We start from the raw sequence: 19,967 nt of genomic DNA on the forward strand, positions 1-19,967 counted from the left end.
TCTGGCTTATTATACCCTTTGTTACAGCTATTTTTATACATTGTGTATTTTTTTCTCACATTTTTTTTTTCCATTTGTCTTTATATGTTTTCCATTTGTTCATTCAAAATATTATTTTCTTGTGGACATAAAAAAGATATTTAATGGCTCCTTTATTTAGAACAGTCAAAAAACAAACTGACTAGTAACATTTGTAAATAAATTTTGTAAATAAAATAAATTAGTAAAAATGACTAGTTTAAATTGGGAAATATTTCTGTTACTGTTTTTTGTGATACAGCAAGAAAGTTTGTTAGCAGCAGTCCATAGAATCACAAAATGGTTTGGGTTGGAAGGAACCTTAAAGACCACCCAGTTCCAACCCCCTGCCATGGGCAGGGACACCTCCCACTGGCTCAAAGCCCCATCCAACCTGGCCTTGAGCACTGCTTCACAGCTTCTCTGGGCAACTTGTCCCAGTGCCTCACCTCCCTCATAAGTAAAAAAAATTCTTTCTTATATCTGATCTAAACTTACCCTCTTTTAATTTAAAGCCATAACTGTTTGTCCTGTCACTGTGCTCCACGATGAAGAGTCCACCCCCAGGCTTTCTGTAGGTCCCCTGTGCATCTACAGTCATGATCTAAAATGGTATACATCGTCACTAATTTAGATTACAGTTTTAATGAAATAAAGACTTCTCTGAGTAAGAATAACCAGTTCTTTGTCAAGGGTAAAGCTGCAGCTAAAACCAGTTTTATAGTATGTATCTTACACCAGATGTAGTTTTGGGAGTACATCAGATAGTTTTCAAGAGACCTTAATAGGTGTATGAGTGATGACAGCAGGAAGTATAAATTTTATTTTACTGTGTTCACTATGTTATTTTCAACAAACTTATTTAAGTTTGTTAAAAATAATGTTGTTTTTTTTTTTTTAAACAAACTTATTTATTTATTTATTTAAATCCTTGTGATATTTACGAAATTTTTCCGCATCTGATTTGGCTTTGTATGAATAACTCTTAACAGTTTTGGCACAATGTTTTTATCTAAATGTAACAAGAACAACGGGTTATTTTTAGTAATTTTCCTCACTTTATCTTCTAATCCTAATCATTCAGATACAGGCCAGTACACTAGTTGTGCTTCCAGACCCGTATAACTCCTCTTCCAGGAGCTGTCCTGGGTCAGCACCTTGTCTTATCAAGAGTATTGCTGTTGCAGCTGATAGAACTCCTTACAGGTTTTGGATGGTGTCCATATGAGAAAATAATTCTGTTTGGACTAGAAAAAGCTATGTTGCTGTAGGAATCGGAAGGCTATAAGTTTAATACCTGTATTTTGAAGCAAACTTAAACAGAAATACAATTTCTAGATGATGATAATGTGAAATATTTCCTCTTTTTTTCCCCCTTAGGATTTGCATTTATACAACACCCAAGCTTAATGTTTGAACAGGAAGTAAAGACCCTGTACAACAGCATTCTTTCAGATAAGAACTGTTCAGTAAACTTAAAAATCCAGGTGTTAAAAAACCTCCAGACCTACTTGCAGGAGGAGGATACGCGTATGCAGCAGGCAGACAGAGACTGTAAGTGTTGAGTTCTTCGTGCTTATGAGGCATGCAAAATCTAACTTTCTTGCATACAATTACCATACATGTGAACAGAGTCACTCAAGATAGTTATCTATGTATAATATTGTATACAAAGTATCCTGGAAGAATTTTCAAAACTCCTGTGCATAAATAAATTAAAGTAAAATGAAATTGACATGTAGTTTATTATTAACATTCAAGATGTGTAAATCCTGGAATATGTCATTGCTGTAATGATGATAGTAATACTTTTCATGAAAATCTCTAGGGTGAATTTTCAGATACAAAATAACAAATAGTACAGATTTTTTTTAAATGAAAAACTTTTTAAGGAACAAGAGTTTAATTTAGCTTGTATCTCTCCAGTTTTCTTGAATAATATTTACCATCAGATTGTTACACTTTTCATGAGATCATAAAACCCATTCTAAGACAGCTGAAATGTGTACAGATAGTAAAGCTTTAAGATCAGTATGTATCAATTAATGGCAAAGTAAATGATTATACTGTGGTGAGTGTGCTATTGCTTTTGTCTATTTTACAGGGAAAAAAGTAGCAAAACAGGAAGACCTGAAAGAAATGGGTGATATTTCCTCAGGGATGAGTAGTTCCATCATGCAGCTGTATCTCAAACAGGTCCTTGAGGCTTTCTTTCATACCCAGTCCAATGTACGCCACTTTGCTCTAAATGTCATTGCACTGACATTAAACCAGGGTCTCATCCATCCTGTTCAGGTACGGCAGGCCTCTCTGATGGGAAGGGAGGGTTGTTATTTTCAGAGATTTTTATGCTTGCTAGATAAGTTTCCAGTTTTTCTCTTCCTATTCTGTTAAAGTAAGTTCTTATTGTGGCAAGGGGCCTTTACAGAAAGCATACTTTGAAATATGTTCTATGTTGATTAGCCAGTGAGATTCCAAGCATCATATTTTCTTGTCTTTGGATCAAGCTGCAGAAATCCAGACAGTGCCTCAGTGCCTATAGAGTACTTATAAGTACACATATTACTATTCTGTTAAAAGAATAAATTTCAGGTGTATGCCAGGCCTTTTTCTTCCTTTGATTCTGCATACTGGAAATTGTGTCATCTTGCCTCCACCTCAATACCCGTATCCGCCAGCATCAGAACTGTCTCCAGATATCATCTCCATTACTCTTACATAATATTTTCTATAATTATTTTTAATGCTGCAGCCATCATGCATGTTCAGTCATAAGTGGTTTTTTTAATGTTATTTTTTAGAGTTTGAGAGAAATTGGAATACTGCCTCAAACCTTGCACAACTGCTATTATTATTTATAGTGCTGTCTCTCTTGTATTTGCTTGTAAGAAGTAGTGAGGTGATCAAATTGCACAGCTTCCTATTTTAGTTTCTGCAGTAGTCAGAATACAAGAACAGTGTGATGGAAGAATAAACGCTGAGAAAGAGGTAGTAGTACAATGACTCTGAATAATCATTTCGTTTGTTTTTCAAGTGTGTGCCATACTTAATTGCTATGGGCACAGATCCAGAGCCCTCTATGCGAAACAAAGCCGACCAGCAGTTGGTGGAAATAGACAAAAAATATGCCGGGTTCATTCATGTAAGTAATTCTAATTTAAAATTCTACAGAATTTAAAATTCTACAGAGTACCATTTGTTGATGGTTTAACACTTGAATATGCCTCAGGTGCAGAAAAAGAATATAATGTAACAAATAAGCAATAGCGATAAGCAGTTATAAAGAAGATCCCAACTCTTTCCCCTACTCACAGGTTTCTCTTATTAGAAACATAAAGGATGTAATAGTATATAATCATTTGAAGCATCTCTTCTAGTCTAAAATTTTCTTTAATTTATAAGTCACAATGTTATCCACATTGGATAGTACATACGAGTATTTATTTAGTAAAAGATAAGGACATCTGTTTCATGTTCAGCAGCTGCTTACCTTTATCAGCAGATTAAGGAAGAGAACTCCTTGTTCACAGTAGGGATCCTTAGTGTACATGCATTAGAATTTTATGATGTTGAGCCTTTATGAATTGTAATCTGAACAGAAGGAGCATAGGAAGGTGTTTAGAACTGGGGGATCTTGCTAAAGGAAAATATGAAAGTTAAGTGAGGACTTGGGGAGTTATGGCCTAGTGCCATTAGTTCTGCTTAAGAAGTGAAACTGCAGAATGCTTACCTTACTTCGGAAGATCGCATTCTTGGTTCAGTGTATGTACTAATTATGGAAGTTCCCAAATCTGCTTGTATTCCACTGAGATGGGGACATTGTACTGTTCATGGTATACAAGCACATACCTAATAGGTGAAGACTAGCAGAGGAGATGTGTTCTGCAGGCAGCTCAGATTTGAGACAATGTATACATGAGAAGGTAACTAGGATGAAAAGAAGCAGAGATGTTATGTGGGTAGTTGGATATGCAGTCTACCTAAAAACTCAGTCTGTTCTGAAACTAGAACAGCAGCCTTGAAACAAGTAAAATCAGATGAAAATTCTATCATATATGCAAAAAACACCTTATTTTCTTTCAGTTCATTTGCACTAATATGAACTCAGTATTGGTTTCACTACAGCCGTATGTAGTTGGTAAAAGATTCTCTTCATGTATGAACATTTCAGTATTTTTGAAAGTAATTTATATAGGAATAACCGGCTGCAGTTGGGAAACAGACTAGCTGTATGGTTCTGACATAGAATGAATGGTGAAAGATTGCAAGACATTTTGATCTCTTCTACAAATGCTGATTTAGTGTTTGCCGGCTCAAAAGGGAGTACCATTGTAGTGCACGTTGGAATGATAAACTTAGACGAGCACCACTTACAAGGAAATAAGCTAGGAGATGTGTTACTGGTTGCTGTTAACAGGCATTTATTTTATTGCCCTCTGCAAAAAAAATTGTTTGTACATTTCAGTTTTACTGCTTGAAAGCAATTGTTTAAATAAAATAAATACTTTTCCATTTCAGATGAAAGCAGTGGCTGGTATGAAGATGTCTTACCAGGTACAACAGGCAATCAATACCTGTCCAAAGGATCCTGTAAGAGGTTTTAGACATGATGAATCATCCAGTGCATTGTGTTCACACCTCTACTCAATGATTCGGGGGAACCGTCAACACAGACGAGCATTTTTAATTTCTTTACTCAACCTCTTTGATGATACCGCAGTAAGCATCAACTTTCCTTCACCTAAAAAAAAAAAAAAAAAAAACAAATACAGAATTACAAGCCTTAATTCTCTTTTCACAGTGTATTTTCATTATATAATTTTTGATAACAGTATTTCCTTACTGTGTTTTGATTTGCTTTGTAATATGTGCTATTTACCTATATAGTAGAACACATTTGTTACTGTTGCATCATTCTATATCTTTCTATACCCAGTTTGGATTGATCAAAAATTATGTATCTTCAGGTATGGCTAAATCTTGGAAGTGGTCTTTAGAGTGCTGTGAGGTATATCTAGAATAAAATTGGTGATAATGTTTTTTGCTCCAGACTGTTAAGAACACAGGAGAAGTGTATAAATCTAATGTATTTATATTTATAATCTAATGTATGTATATTTATATGTACACTTACATAATTTTTTCTTTAATTCCAGAAAACAGAGGTGAATATGCTCTTGTACATAGCAGACAATCTAGCCTGTTTTCCTTATCAAACACAAGAAGAGCCACTGTTTATAATGCATCATATAGATATTACACTATCAGTTTCTGGTAGCAACCTACTACAGTCATTTAAAGAGGTATGTGCCTTTACATTTTAATATATTTGTTGCAGTGGCAACATAAGCTTTTCTATGCTCTGGTCAATTTCTCAATGACATCAGTACTATTATTATGACATAGACAAGCAGCATTACTTTGTAACTAGTAGTTAAAAAACAAACAACACTTTTCTGTTCTGGCCTGGATCTGGAAGATGTTAATTAAAAATATTCCTTACATTGCTGCTTACATTATTAACAAAGAATGCAGAATTTTACGATACTAACGCTAAAAAACCATCATTCCCTAGTATTTCTGAATAATAAAAAAAAATCCTGAACCCAGAAATACACGAACCTGGAATCATCATTAAATACCTATTTATTGTGGTTGTTTTAATAATAATCCAGTTTGCTGTTTAACTTCTTCTGTTGTCAAGTAGCTGCCGGCATTTTCATGTGTGTCACCTTTACATTGTTTACTTCAAGACAAGCGTATATATTTGATTTCATAAGGTGGTATATAAGAGCCCCATTCATGCTGTAGTATCTGTTGTTATGGCAATGCATAACACTTTAAGAAGAAGGCCTCTATTTCTCAGAGACTTCAGCATCTCTACTTCCTTGTCAACATTTACTGTTAAAGGTTAAAGCTGTTAGGAAGCAAATCCACTTCAAGAATTTGCAGTCTGATTACTAAGTACAAGTTGGTGTTGATGCCTGCAAAGTACACTGCTTTGAGTTCTCATCCCCAACAAAGCTGATTTTTAATCTGCTAGAAAAAGACAGTACATTCTTCAGATTGGGCACCATTGTGTAGCACCCTACATAGTGAGGATGAGATCCTGACTGGAACATCTTAAAGTTCTGTGTTATGGAAGATCATTGTAGATGCAGTGATAATACAAGTGTGAAATTCTGCAGCTCTATAAGTAGTGGAACTGATTATTAGTAACTCTGTGTATGTGTTTGGAGTCTTCCTGGTCAGCAGTAGGTAATATCACAGAATTTTAGCAGAGGTGAAAAAACAGCTGGGACTAGTCTGTACCAAAATACATATGTAATGCACACAAATGATATCCAGGTGACAGAAAATGGAATTTTCATACCAATTGATTATAATGGCAAAGTAGAGAGCCTTCAAAGGCCTTTTTCTGGCACTAACAAACTTGAGTAGTCTTTTAAGACTGCTGTGGAGTGCTTGTTGCTTCACTTACTTCTGTTTTACCCACTTTGCAAAAAATGTGGTCTTTGTATGAGCTTTTTTATGGAGGAGATATGGGGGGAATTGAGCACCTTTTTGCCATAAATAATTCCAATCTTAGAATATTTAGTTATGAATTAATAATAATGTTCATGGAATTCTTGCTGATTTCAGCCAATGATGATTTTGGAAAGGTGTTTTAGAAATATGCACGATGCTATTTTACGCTAATTTTGGAATGTGTATTAATTTCTCTCTCTCACAGTCTATGGTGAAAGACAAAAAGAAGGAAAGAAAGCCTTTATCAGATGAGGAGACTGAGAGTGACAGTAACAGTGGTAGTGAGAGTGAAAGTGAAGAGGAAGCTTCTAAACCTCGGAGGTTACGGAAAAGAGTAGATTCTGATTCAGATTCTGATGAAGAAAACGATATAAATGCTGTGATGAAATGTTTACCGGAAAATTCAGCTCCTTTAATTGAATTTGCAAATGTCTCCCAAGGCATATTACTACTTTTGATGCTGAAACAGCATTTAAAGAACCTCTGTGGATTCTCTGACAGGTAAAGATACTTATAGTCTTATCTTGTCATCTCATGAGTTCATTGTAAGGATTAAGTTTGGCCATGTTTTGTTTTGCTTTAATGATTGTAACTAGTTGTTTTAAACAACATATTTGTATAACAGAAAAAACATAAATGAAAGATGTTAAATGCAATGAAACAAACTTTGAGTTAGAAAAAGCAGTGATTTTCTTATCAGGATGTCTATTGTATATGAAATGATGAAAATACGACTGCTTATATTGAATATTTTAAAAGCTTTTCCTTGAAATGGTGATTATTTCAGTGAAATCCTTGAACAAGCTCTTCTCTCTTGTTTTGCATAAACAGTAAAATTCAGAAATATTCTCCATCTGAATCTGCAAAAGTTTATGATAAAACTATAAACAGGAAGACAGGAGTGCATTTCCATCCAAAACAAACTCTGGATTTTCTGCGGAGCGATATGGCTAATTCCAAGATCACTGAAGAAGTGAAGAGGAGTATAGTAAAACAGTACTTAGATGTAAGTAAAATTGCTGCAGCATATCTAAAACTCTTCTAAAAATTAACACAAGACAAACTTGAAAGCAGATGCTCAACAAATCAAATGAGGATTTCAAAATGCTGTGTTCCTGGTATTCAATATTTTGATAATTCACAACTTCCTTTTGGGATATCTAGCAGGATTATCTTTCAAAGTCTTGTAATAAATGTAAACACAACAAAAATAATTTCAAGTAAAGGATATTCATCTTTACAAAATATTTTCTAATTTTTGGCATCCATTCTGTATACCTTTCCTTCATAATTTGTTCCCTTTAATCCTGCCTACTTCCATCAGAGGGCCATAGACTAGATCTACTGGATTTAGTTTTTCTTTTTATTCTTTTTTACTTTTTTTTTGGCAATTCTTTAAAAAAAAAAAACTGGAGAAAACTTTCAAACTATGGAATAGAGAAAGCTTTAGAAATATAGTAGAAAATGAGAGGAAAGTACGTAGAACAAGATATGTGAATTGTTCAAGTTGTCTGCCATTCATTTTACTGTGTTTCTTTATCTTTCGTTTTTTATTATTATAGTGTCATATAAATGTTTATTTTGAAAGTTACAATATGGACTGATCTGTTTTGTGATTTGTTCTTTTTTTTTTTTTTTTGGTTTGGTTTGGTTTTTTAGTTCAAGCTCCTTATGGAACATTTGGATCCTGATGAAGAAGAAGAAGATGGAGAGGTGTCAGCTAGCACAAATGCTCGGAACAAAGCAATTACCTCGCTGCTTGGAGGAGGCAGCCCTAAAAACAATGCAGCTGAGACAGAGGACGATGAAAGTGATGGGGAGGATAGAGGAGGAGGCACTTCAGGGGTGAGGCGGAGGAGGAGTCAACGTATTTCGCAGCGTATTACGTAAAATGATTTTTATGTGCTTATAAATGTCAGTCTATTATATTAAATGTACACCAAGTAATGTAATCCACATGAAAGAAAGCATTTTGTAGATAGAGATTCTCTACTTAACCGTTTATACAACTTTTGTAGAAAGTTTAACAGAAAAGACAATAAAAAAAAAAAAACAAACTAGAAAATGAGATTTATCCAGTATAAAAAGTTATTAATTTTCCTTTGGAATGTACTGTGTGTTATCCTTTTTATTGTTGCCAAGTTTTTATGTAGCTTTATGATTCATGTGTATATATAATTTTATATATCAATAAGAGATAAAGACACGGGTACAAATTAAGAGTATGTGGTTTTACAAGGATATGTTAACCCCTTGGCGCTGGCGGTCGCGGTGCGTCTCATTGCCGGCAATGGAATGTGTGCCGGGAAATCCCAACTCCCGGCGTCAAGGGATTAAAAGCAATAAAAGCAATAATTTCACTAAAGTTCTTTTGTGTAACACTTGGTCTTTTTTCCCCCCAATGTTTTAGTCATTGAGAAGGTCAAAACGAAATTCAGACTCTACGGAGTTGGCTTCACAGATGAATGAAAGTGTTGATGTCATGGATGTCATCGCTATTTGCTGTCCAAAGTACAAAGACCGACCACAAATTGCAAGAGTAGTACAGAAAACCAGCAATGGCTTCAGTGTTCAGTGGATGGCAGGCTCCTACAGTGGCTCCTGGACTGAGGCTAAGCGCCGTGATGGCCGCAAACTGGTGCCTTGGGTAGACACTATTAAAGAGTCAGACATTATTTACAAAAAAATTGCTCTAACGAGTGCTAATAAGCTGACTAATAAAGTTGTTCAGACTTTACGATCGCTGTATGCCGCCAAGGATGGAACTTCCAGCTAATGAATTTGTACATGCAGCCAAATTTACAGGAATTGAAATAACAGAAAAACTTGAAATATCAACTTTCTGGCAAAAAAAAAAAAAAAAAATCAGTTAAATGAAGAGTAAGAATGGAACCTGGGACGCAGGAAAAAAGAAGGAAATGTTTGGTAAACATTTTTGTGGGAGCTTCCTTCGCTGTTGTGCAGCAGAAACTTCTCAGTTCATTTTTACTCCCACTGTATTATAGTTTAACAAAAATTGTTTATATCTTGAAAAAAACTTTCTGTTTAAAAAAAATAAACAAGTGAATGTTGGAAATTAGTCTGTTAATGTTCTTAATAAAGTGTTCTTGGAGTTTAACCTAGCAGCGGATGGCTTTCTTTAGCTTAGCCCAGTTTCCAGGGAAGCATTGTTTTTTCCAGGCTGTAAAATGGCAGAATCTCCTGGATATATAATTTATTCTGTTGAAGAAAAAAGAGGAAAAAAAAAAAAAAAAAAAAAAAGCATGCAGTATCTATGACCTATCTGCAGGAGGAGTTTTTGTAAATGTAGATTTTGATGTATTAGGTCACCCTGAAATAATACAAGAAAAGGGATCCCCAGCAAATCTGGTGGAACAAATACTGCAATAAATTTTTTTACTTCTCTTTGTTACTTGTCTGTTTCCATTTGAATTTCTTATTGTAAAGATCTGTTTAAATCCATTTATATTATTTTGCAGTCTTTTATGTAAAATTTACTATATCAGTGGTTTTCAAAACAAGACATAAGATATTGTTTATACAGTTTGTATAGGCTGACTTCTGAATAATTGGTATCTTTTTATTTTTATCCCTTAAAGGGTGTAAACACAAGTTAACTCCAGGGTTTTATTGTATCCTGCAATATTTAGTATTAACTATATGATTTAGCACTGTGCCAAACACATTTTCAAGAGTACATTTTGATATAAAAAGAAACTATAGTTTATTCCTTGTATGCTTCAATTTCTTTCTAATGCTGTCCAAATGGTAATTTATGATAGTTTAAATTTTGGGAAATCTGAATGACTATTCTGCTTGGGCTAACTGGCCATGTATGCATTTCTCTGGGTTAATATGTAGAGGTTCTTGTCAAAAGGAGATAGCTACCAGTATCTGAGGAGTGAATGGGTATGAATCTGAGTCATTATGCTACATTCCTTCACAAATGAACTTTTTTAAAAAATGTTTGTATATTAGACTATTTTTTTTACTAATTGAAAGATGTTTTCACATTTTGTAAATTGAAAAAATGCTATTGAAAGCTTTCAGAAGCATTAGCTTCGATTGTATTGCCACAAGCCTTTCATAAGCAGTTTGACTTTCTAGATAGCAACAAAAGCAGCAGATTTGCAAACAAAAAATCTAAAACATCTAACTTTCTAAGGGAGTATTAAACCCTGCTGTGTTTTCAAATGTATTTATCTAAAACAGATGTTCCTCAATAAGTAAATCTTTCTTTATGTTTATTTTCTATTACAAACTTAATTTATGGTAGGACATTGCTTTTAAGAAACTAGCATGCAGAACTCTAATATGTTATTCAATTTGTGAGGAATAGTAACAGTATCCCAAAATATTCTTGTGTACAGAAATAACATTAAACTGAAATGATTAATAACTCCTCAGAATCTAGTTAGTAATTGTTCCTATGGGAAATGCCTTTTTGCTGTTTCACCACTGGAATTTTTCTGAACAGAAATATTTTAACACCTTTTTGTCTTCACTATTGATGTTTTCTTCACTGTACAAAAGGCACATCTCAGGCTAAGATAAGAATTGATAAAATAGGGAGAAGTAGAAAAAGTAGAAATCACCCCTGCAGCTCTGGGTGTAGAGCATTTTTGTAGCAAATTAAACACTGTATTTCTCAGGACCAGGAGCAGCTTTTATAGTGGGAATTTCGTGTATTCACTTTGAAAATAGCGGGGTTGTTTGACTTGTCACAAGTTATTAGTAGAAAGGTGAAAATACTTTGCAAGGGAAAACTCCCAAATTATAAAAACAAGAATTTCACATAGAAATACAATCTCAAATGAAGCTATATCACTAGCCTGTTAGACATTTCTGATGCTATTTGTATTAAAGCATCATATTTTTAATAGGTATTACAAACATTTCTGTGTTCATAAACCATTTTTTCCTGATAATGTTGCTTTCCCAATAGCAAAGAGTTGTGTGTGTGTGTGTTTGGGTTTTTTTATTATTATTTTTATCACTTTGTTTGGTATTTATTAGACTAAAATTATAAGAAAAATTATAATTAATTGTCTAAAATTGTCTTAGTTGAGAGGATTTGGACTATTACGATATTGTGTGGTATGCCAAAGGGCATATATGCTCCTTGATGGGATCTGTTGACTATAATATAATACAGACTTATAAAACTAATTACAGATAATTAAATAAATAAGATTCTCACTAGTTAAGAGTTGAATTTCCCCTTCTGTACTATCCGTAATAAGACTTAGTGTTGTTTTGCCTACCACAAGCATTCAGATTTCTTGCCATGAAAGAAAAAGGCAGCAGGGTTAGTTTTGGGGAAGCAAATCACTGTGTGTAATGCGGGCTGATGGTTTTCAGCAGCACAGAACAGCCCCAGGCTGCAGCTGAAATCAGTGCCGCGCTCAGCCTCTGAGCTGCAGCCATGGGCTGACCAACATGAACCATGTTACTGGCAACATCATGTACCAAGATAAGGGTTTTTTAACTTTAATTAAAAAAAAAAAAAAAAAAAAAAAAAAAAAAAAAAAAAAGTGGGCTGGGGGAGGGAAGTGCTGCAGTGCAGTAATTGATACAATAACAGGATTTTACTCCTTTGTTTTAACATAGCTTTGTAGTATTTTTTAACTGTATGGCTATAGATTTTTACATACATAACAATTACTGAATTTTTTATTCTTCCCGATTTCTCCCTTTGCATACAAGTACTGTACAAGAAACCTTGTTGTGGTAGCTTGCATAACAAAGGGATATTATCAAGCTTTTAGAATTAACACCAGCCATATTGTACTTTTAAGAAAGCATGGATACTTCCACAATCTAAATAAGAAAGATAGTTATTTTTAATCTTCCACCTCAGTACTGTAAAATTCCAGAAAAATTCTTGAATATTTTCATTATCTGCAGCTATAAAAGATCACAATAGTTTTTGACAAAACTTTAATTACAAATAAGTATTTTTTTAAATGATTCAGTAATGCCCTTTTGTATTTTTTTGAGGTTGCTTCTATCTGGGACTGATGTATAAAGGGCAGTGCTCAGCATAAGTATTGTAGAGAGGTGTGGCCATTAAAAAGTTATTCACAATTTCAAAATCTGAGTCAAACCTTAGCATTTGTCTTGCTGTTGTGATGTTGCTAGTGAGAACATTGTTAATGTAGTATAATTTGGTTGATTTGGTTGTGCTGAACATTAGTTATAACGTTAAATACCTTGTAGCACTGCAATAGTTCCTAAATGTATTTGTGGCTCATGAGAAAAAGTTTGTAATCGAGTCTGACTTGTCTGGTGCTAGTTAAACAGCGGCCTAATCAGCAAGCGTTAACATTCAGGTTAATTAATGGATCGGTCCCATTGATCCTTGCTGTAACGCTAATAGATTTTTAACTCCAAGCCCCACACAGGTATCAAGGGAGTTGACTGAATGCTCCTGAGTCTTGTGTGCTAGAAATAGGGCTCCAGGCACAAGTCCTGTAGCTTAGCTGGCTCCCGCTGACCGAGGAGCCGCACCAAAATCGTGCAAGCGTCTCCAAACCCCTCCAATTTGTCATTAAAGTACTGCGTTGTAATGGGTAAGTGAGTTCCTAATGTAAGTGGTGAGTTTTTAGATTTCATGGTTCCTTGGCTTAATATTAAAGTGTTACTGTTATATGCAAATAAATTCATAGTATTTTCATATTTCATTTATTTAAAATAAATGTTTTAAAAGTTCAGTTTGGACCCTTGCACGATGACATTTGCAAGTCTTTATCATGAAATGCACATACACTTCATCGATCCCTTCCTCACTGTGCTCATAATGCTCAGATTATGCCTAGGGCGCATCAGGAAACTATTTTTGTGTTCTGAGAGAATTCTTGCCATTCTTTTTTCAGTCCATCAGACACATCTACATTGTTCCTAATTCCTACATGATTCAGACGTGCTCTTTCCCACTTGGTTTTGGAGTTGTATTAGGAAGGGATAATCGTCGTTGGCATTCAAGTAATTACACACTGAGCTGTGAAATGTTTCTCTCAAACATCCACAAAAACCCTTAGCCTGTGGGTTAGTTCTGGGGGGATTGAAGGGGAAACTGGATCCTGTGGGGAACAGCACGAGCTCAGGCAAACACACACCGTCTTAGTGGGTGTACAAGCCAGCAGCATCCATGTTAGCAATCATCTCTCCAGGCCAGGGGATCTACAACACCAGAGTTGCCCCCGTTACTGTCTGTGACACAGAGGGGCAAGTATTTCCCAGTCTTTCAGTGACTATTTAAAGAGACTTTTTGTTTTCATTGAGCTTTTCTGCATAACTGTACTTAGCGAAGCTGTGTTGAAAGGCTCATTTTTTTGTTGTTGTTTTGAAGACAAAGATCCTGGTGCCTAAATGCTGTGGTGGTGATGCAGCTGATCTCAGCCCACCACCCCGCCAGCAGGCTGACTACTGAAGGGTAACACCTCTGCTTTTGCAGTGTAACATCTTTTGGAAATGGTACTCCTGAGCACTAAACCACATCAAATGGGGCAATTCTTCAGCTGCCATTTCTGGATAAGAATTTTGTTCCCCCCTTCCTCCAATCATCCTTTCATTATCATTATTATTGAACGTGAATCAGCTCATTTGCAATGCACTCCTCATTTCCTGTCACCCAAAACAGCTTCTCAATTTGTTTTACCTACTCCTTTCTGGCAATGCTCTTTACAACACAGAAAGTTACAGAATTCATTTTTGAGAGACCATGCAGGGAATCATCTGTTTCTTCCTCATTTTTTTTCTCTACCACAGCCTGAAGACTTACACTTCCTTTGTACTGCAGCCTTCTTTCTATGGAAGGAAACATTTATTTTCTACAGAAAGAAACATTTTACTTGTTTAGTTCTCTTGCTACAGTTTATGCTAATACAAAGTAATACAGAACCTGAATTGCACTTAAATTCCTACAAGCCAGCAGCATGTGCGTGGATGAGAAGTTCAATGGATTTGTGCTTCCAGGTTCAACTACCTGTGCTGTGAACACAGGCAAACACTGTGTAATGATTCCTTGAGAAAAGCTATTTGTTTCAGATTCATGAGAAAACTTTTTTTCATTCTGAATACTTCTGCATGGAGATGGATTTTCAGGTTCAAGGTCAGCCTCGAACATAACCTGTCTGATGTATCCCTGCAGTTCTGAACAGGGATGCTTCATTTCCAAGTACAAATCTGCAGTTCAGATTCATGTAACACCAAGTTCTCTGTGATTTTGATCACCCTTCATCAATTCTTTTTAGTTGCTGCCCGAATGTGCTGGTTAGGAAAAAATGCACATTTTCTAGCAATGTAACAGCTGTTACATGTTTATTTTTTTTTATATACAATTCTCACCTGCACAGTTGCAGGTTGTAAAACTCAGAATTTTAGCCCCAAATTATTTTAGAAATTAGTTTATCAAAATCTACATCTGTGGTGTTTTGATTATATGTTATATCATGTGTTTGATTAATTTTTACAGGTTTCTGGAAAACCATAAATGTATTCCTTATATAATTTATTCCTCCAGAAGGTGTACGCGCTACATTCTCCAGTAAAGGTGTTATTTTAAAGCTAAAATACTACAAGAAATAGGGTATATTATTTCCTGATCTAGAAATCAACTTTCTTTTGATGGTACTGCTGTACTTGAGGGAGGATTCCTTTCCATCCCATCACAGCCAGACCAGCCATGGTTCTGGCATGTAGAGCCTTCTGTGTACCCTCCTTTTGCTTGGCCACTTATGACTACTTCTGGTTGCTCCATGGCTGGCAGTCATTTTTCCTGGCTTCAGTTTTAAATGATGCCTAAGAAACCCACTTGAGCAGGCCACTTCTTAAGTGTCGTATTGAATATCTTCATGGGTGCAGATAGCTGACCATCACAAGCCATGTGTTTCTTCTAAAAGATCTTTTTTAACTCTGAGTATTTTGCAAACCTACCTTCCTTCTATTTCTTGCATCTTTATGCATCAGAAAAACTATTCTGTGATTTTATCTTATTTGAAGATATTTCGGCAGAGGATCAGATTAATTTGCTGATGCCTTACATAAAGCTGTGCTATGTTCCTTTTCTTTCTCTCTCTCCTTCTCCCCCCCCCTTTTTTTATTACAAATTGTAGTCAGACTTCATCTTCTGTACCTATTGCAGTGCCAAGTACCATTTTTTTGATTGTTTTGAATCCCGTGTATGATCTTGCTGATCACACCTGAACACTTCCTGTTCCATCTTCAGAAGGTATGAGCATGACTTTGAGGAGAAAAGAAGCACAATATCCATTTAACTTTCCTTGTATGTTCCTCATGAAAGATACCTACTTCTCTTTTTTTGCTATGACAGTGTTTTTGGAACTAGAGCATATATGCCAGCCCTATAAATCTTAGGCTGTCTTTTCACATAAATTGACATTTCTTTAGTAGTCCCTCAGTTTTAGTACCACAGCCAAAACTTTGACAAAGAGGCAGACTTCTGCAAAATAAAATATGAAGATGTATATCTAAAAACAGCCAACAACAGGTAAGTACCATTTTATTACTGACCTTTGATAGGTAAGAAAGATTCCACATTAAGGACTAATGATTATCAAACTATAATCTTCTAGTTTGTGTATCTTTGTCCTTTTTCTCTTCCTATTTTGATTCTCTTATATCCTTGAAGGCTTTTGGTTGGTTGTGGGTGTTGGTTTCAGTGACCTCCACCCTTTATTTTTTAAACTTTCTGGCTGCAACACCCAAAGAAACCAAAGATCATAACATTTAAGATGTTGCATGCACAGTAATAAAGTACAATATATTGAAAAAATAGGTTCAAGCAGTTATTTGTATAAGAAGGAGATCTACGTTAAATTTTCTAAGCCCTTTTAAGTGATTTAACTCAAGAAAATCATCTTATGCTTAAAGCTGTCAAGCTTCCATATCTGGGAGTCAAATGTGAATGATTCAATACTAGATCAGTAAAATGCATTCAGGTTTCTTTGGGTGGAACTCAAAAAAAATGTTACTGTGCTTTAGGAAAACTGCTGTAGCTTGTGTCACTTGTACATCTCTAAAAGTCAATCCACTTGAACCTCAACTGTTCTTTTTAAGAGACTTTTCTTCCATTTCTCATTTATTTCTATCAGATTCTTCTAAATAGTATGCAAGAAATTACATGCACTCTACTTCTTAATTTTTGCTCCTCTATTTATTTTGCTATGTATTTTCTCATTTAATTGGTACTTCCATCTTGCTGCAACTGATCTGTTTCAAAACACGCTCTGCGTGTTTTATGTGCGAAGCCTTTTGGTTAGCAGAGAAATTCTCTCAAGAGCACAGGACTGTGTGCTAGTAACAATCTTTGCTCTTCCCTTCTTTCTCTGCATCTCCATCCAGCAGACACTCGGAGCTGATCTCTTACCGTAGATGCCACTTTCAAAGAACATAGTAGAATTCAGAGCTACCCCTTCCAGTCCCAGCACCAGCTGAATGCAAGGTGCCACGTGGGTATCCGTCTGCTCTTCTTCTCACAGATGCACGACACCTCTGTTAATTTTTCTAGTAGGACCAGAGGGATGCTTGTTCTCACAGCAATGCTGTTGCTGCTGGTGGATTTGTCAGAAGTGTTCCAGTTTTTCTTTCTCTTTTTTTTAGCCAGAGGCAGTATATTAGCTCTGCAAAGCCTTTTAGGTGTCTTTCAAAACTTACTTGCTAGTTTTCCTGCTATGTGTCAGAAGAGAAAGAAGTGTTCCCGTTCATCTAAGCATTGTGTTATGCTCCTGTGAAGTCTGTACCTCCCTTTGCTCATGGGATACCAGAGAGAAATCCAATTACATCAGCATTGCTCAGGGAAAAATAAATAAATAAATAAATTGCTTCAACTGGCTCTCAAGAGAATTCATTTACAGATAAAGATTTTTAATGCCAGGCAGCACTCTTTGCTGCAGAGACACTACAGTCTTCCTCTTGAAGAGAATTTTTCTTGCCCTTCATTTGTCAGGAAGACCAGCGTAACCACCTGCCCTGCATTAAGGATTTTAAGGAAATTCTAAATTTTTGTCAGCAGAATATTGGAGATGTGGCTGCATCTTGTGTTTCAAAGTAGCCCATCTCCATCACAAAAGCATCAACAAGCATTTAAGTGCTTCTGATGAAGCATTTAAGTGCACAGAATGGTCTTCACTGAATGTCTGGAAACTGTGAATGCCAGGCTTGTTAAAGTGAATACCTGATTCCTTACACCAGGAGCCAGCACATAGCATGTTTTAAAACAAGGAACCTCTTCTGTCAGCAGCCTGGAAGGCGAAAGGAAGCTTCCTGCACCTTTCTGAAGCTTCCTGAACCTGTTCAAGGTTCTGGATGTAGGGACCTGCTCTAGTCTGGTCAGAGAATAACAGATGGTGACTTGCATCCCTCTCTGTCCACTTACCAGTGGGACATATTCTTCTCCTCTTGATGACCTTTGAAAACTCATGGCTGGGGAAGATTTTGTCTTCATTTTGCATTTTGCAAAAAGAGCTTCTGTTCACAGCATCGCAACTCTGAATTGGTTTGCATCCAATAAAATAGAAATGACAAGTTACTACTACGAAAACAAAACAACAAAAAACAAGGCTTAAGTCCTAAGATCTTTCTGAAAAGATGTGCCACATAGCACAAGAGAGAAATTTGTGTTTATTTTTTCCTCAAGTCTCAGTCACAAAAACTTCTTTTGGTGTCATCGCTGAAGAAAGCAAAGCACTAAGCAGTTTTGTCCTTCCACTGGTCTTCACTCCTAGTGTCCTGGCCGTTTACCATTAAGAATATAAGTTTGGGAGGCTAAAAAATCTTTTAAATCTTTCGTCTACAGTTTTCTCAGGTCTGGGCTATCAACCAATATATTGTTATATGGAGAACTGCTGTGTGAGAGAGCTATTTCACAGGCATTGAAAGCTTTCCTTTTTATCTCCAGAGAGGGAAGGGAAATTGTATCTTTCTATTCCTTAGAGAAACAAACAACCAATTTGAGAACCTATTGAATGCTTCCCATAGTAAGATCACTTTCAAGAAACTAAAAATAACAGAAATAACAATCCTAAACCCAAGCTGTATTAAATTCCCTTACTTTGGAAATTACATGAAAGAGAGCATGTTTGTCAGGCTGGCTGTACTTCTCCCATGCTTAACTGGAGTCATTGGTGATTGTGTGAAGCTTGTTAGGCATGGGACACTAAATGTACTGTTTCTGTGCAAGCCTTTCCAAATACAGGCCCAGTTACTGCTGTTCAGGATCATTACATTTAATGTTTAACCTGGGGAAAATGAGAAATGTTTTCTTTCTGCTTCCCAGGAATGCTAGCAAATGAGGAAATTGCTGTTACAAGGAAACTTTTATTTTTATTCTCTGCCTGTCCTTCCTCTGTTGAAAGGGCTTTTCTATGTTTGATGTGCAACAGAGACACATCTGTAAACAGGTGTGTGAAACAATTTCTAAATTTCAGAAGAGTTGCATGTAGTACTGTTGCCAACTTTAAGGAAATAATCTGGAGGGAGGGGGGAAAAATGGAAGGACAGGTGCTGAGCTCTGCTCTCTGGGGACAGCGACAGGACCCGAGGGAACGGCATGGAGCTGGGACAGGGGAGGGTCAGGCTGGGGCTTAGGGAAAGGGTCTGCACCCAGAGGGTGCTCGGGCCCTGGGACAGGCTCCCCAGGACAGTGGTCACGGCACCGAGCTGCTGGAGTTCAAGCGTTTGGACAACGCTCTCAGACACTTGGTTTGGTTTTTGGGTAGTCCTGTGTGGAGCCAGGGTTTAGACTTGATGATCCTTGTGGGTCCCTTCCAACTCAGGATATTCTATGATTCTATGATATTGTTTATTGGAAATGCTTGCCAATTGCTCTGTTTTCCTCTAATATATTTGACTCGGTTTTGATGTACTTTTGTTCTTTCCCATTTCCTGCCCTCAGGACATAGTTGTGCTGGTATTGTTATGGGTCTGGAGAGACTCCCCAGAGAATCATTAATTTCTTGGAAAAGTGCCCTGTGGAAGTCACATCTGCAGGAGAATCTGATGATCAATAAGAAAGAAAATCGCTGTTTTCTTGGCTAGCAGGAGGAGAGAGAGGCCTTTTGTGAAAAAGAGTGTGCAATTACAGCACTCATGGGAAGACAGTAGCAGAGAATTATATAGGAAAACTGAGCCTAGAGGAAGCCTCTCAAAGGAATATCAGACTGAAAATGAAGGGGAGGACTTATATCTAAACAGGTAAAAGTCAGACAGAAAAAAAAAAAAAAAAAAAGAAAAGAAAAAAAAAAAAAAAAAAGCATGGTAACTATGAGGCATTCCAAACAAAACTAGCAGAAAAAGAGCAAGCTGAAAAAAGAAGGAAAAAAATAATTACCAACTGCCTTGTTATATTCCAAAGTTTCAGCTTCTGGAGTTTGGGGTTTGTTGAGAATCTTAACCCTTTG

The 19,967-nt window shown here is 36.1% G+C and overlaps 1 protein-coding gene across 9 annotated transcripts in view; it reads left to right on the forward strand.

Moving 5' to 3' along the window:
• The window catches only part of NIPBL (NIPBL cohesin loading factor), a 163,704-nt gene extending 153,433 nt beyond the window's left edge, over positions 1-10,271 (forward strand). For 8 of the 9 annotated variants that reach the window (XM_082782995.1, XM_082782994.1, XM_082782998.1 and 5 more), the window contains 9 exons: positions 1,399-1,572; positions 2,123-2,313; positions 3,053-3,160; positions 4,537-4,737; positions 5,175-5,321; positions 6,752-7,047; positions 7,378-7,552; positions 8,206-8,391; positions 8,957-10,271. In XM_082782995.1, the coding sequence (XP_082639121.1) occupies positions 1,399-1,572; positions 2,123-2,313; positions 3,053-3,160; positions 4,537-4,737; positions 5,175-5,321; positions 6,752-7,047; positions 7,378-7,552; positions 8,206-8,391; positions 8,957-9,322 (1,844 nt within the window). In that variant the 3' untranslated portion in view covers positions 9,323-10,271. Of the gene's footprint in view, positions 1-1,398; positions 1,573-2,122; positions 2,314-3,052; positions 3,161-4,536; positions 4,738-5,174; positions 5,322-6,751; positions 7,048-7,377; positions 7,553-8,205; positions 8,433-8,956 lie in introns of all 9 variants that reach the window. The other variant, XM_082782997.1, reaches the window with a different exon arrangement.
• The last annotated feature ends 9,696 nt before the right edge of the window (positions 10,272-19,967 follow it).

The sequence above is a fragment of the Aythya marila genome (genome assembly GCF_965140915.1).
Source record: "Aythya marila genome assembly, chromosome: Z".
In the NCBI taxonomy this organism is placed as follows: domain Eukaryota; kingdom Metazoa; phylum Chordata; class Aves; order Anseriformes; family Anatidae; genus Aythya; species Aythya marila.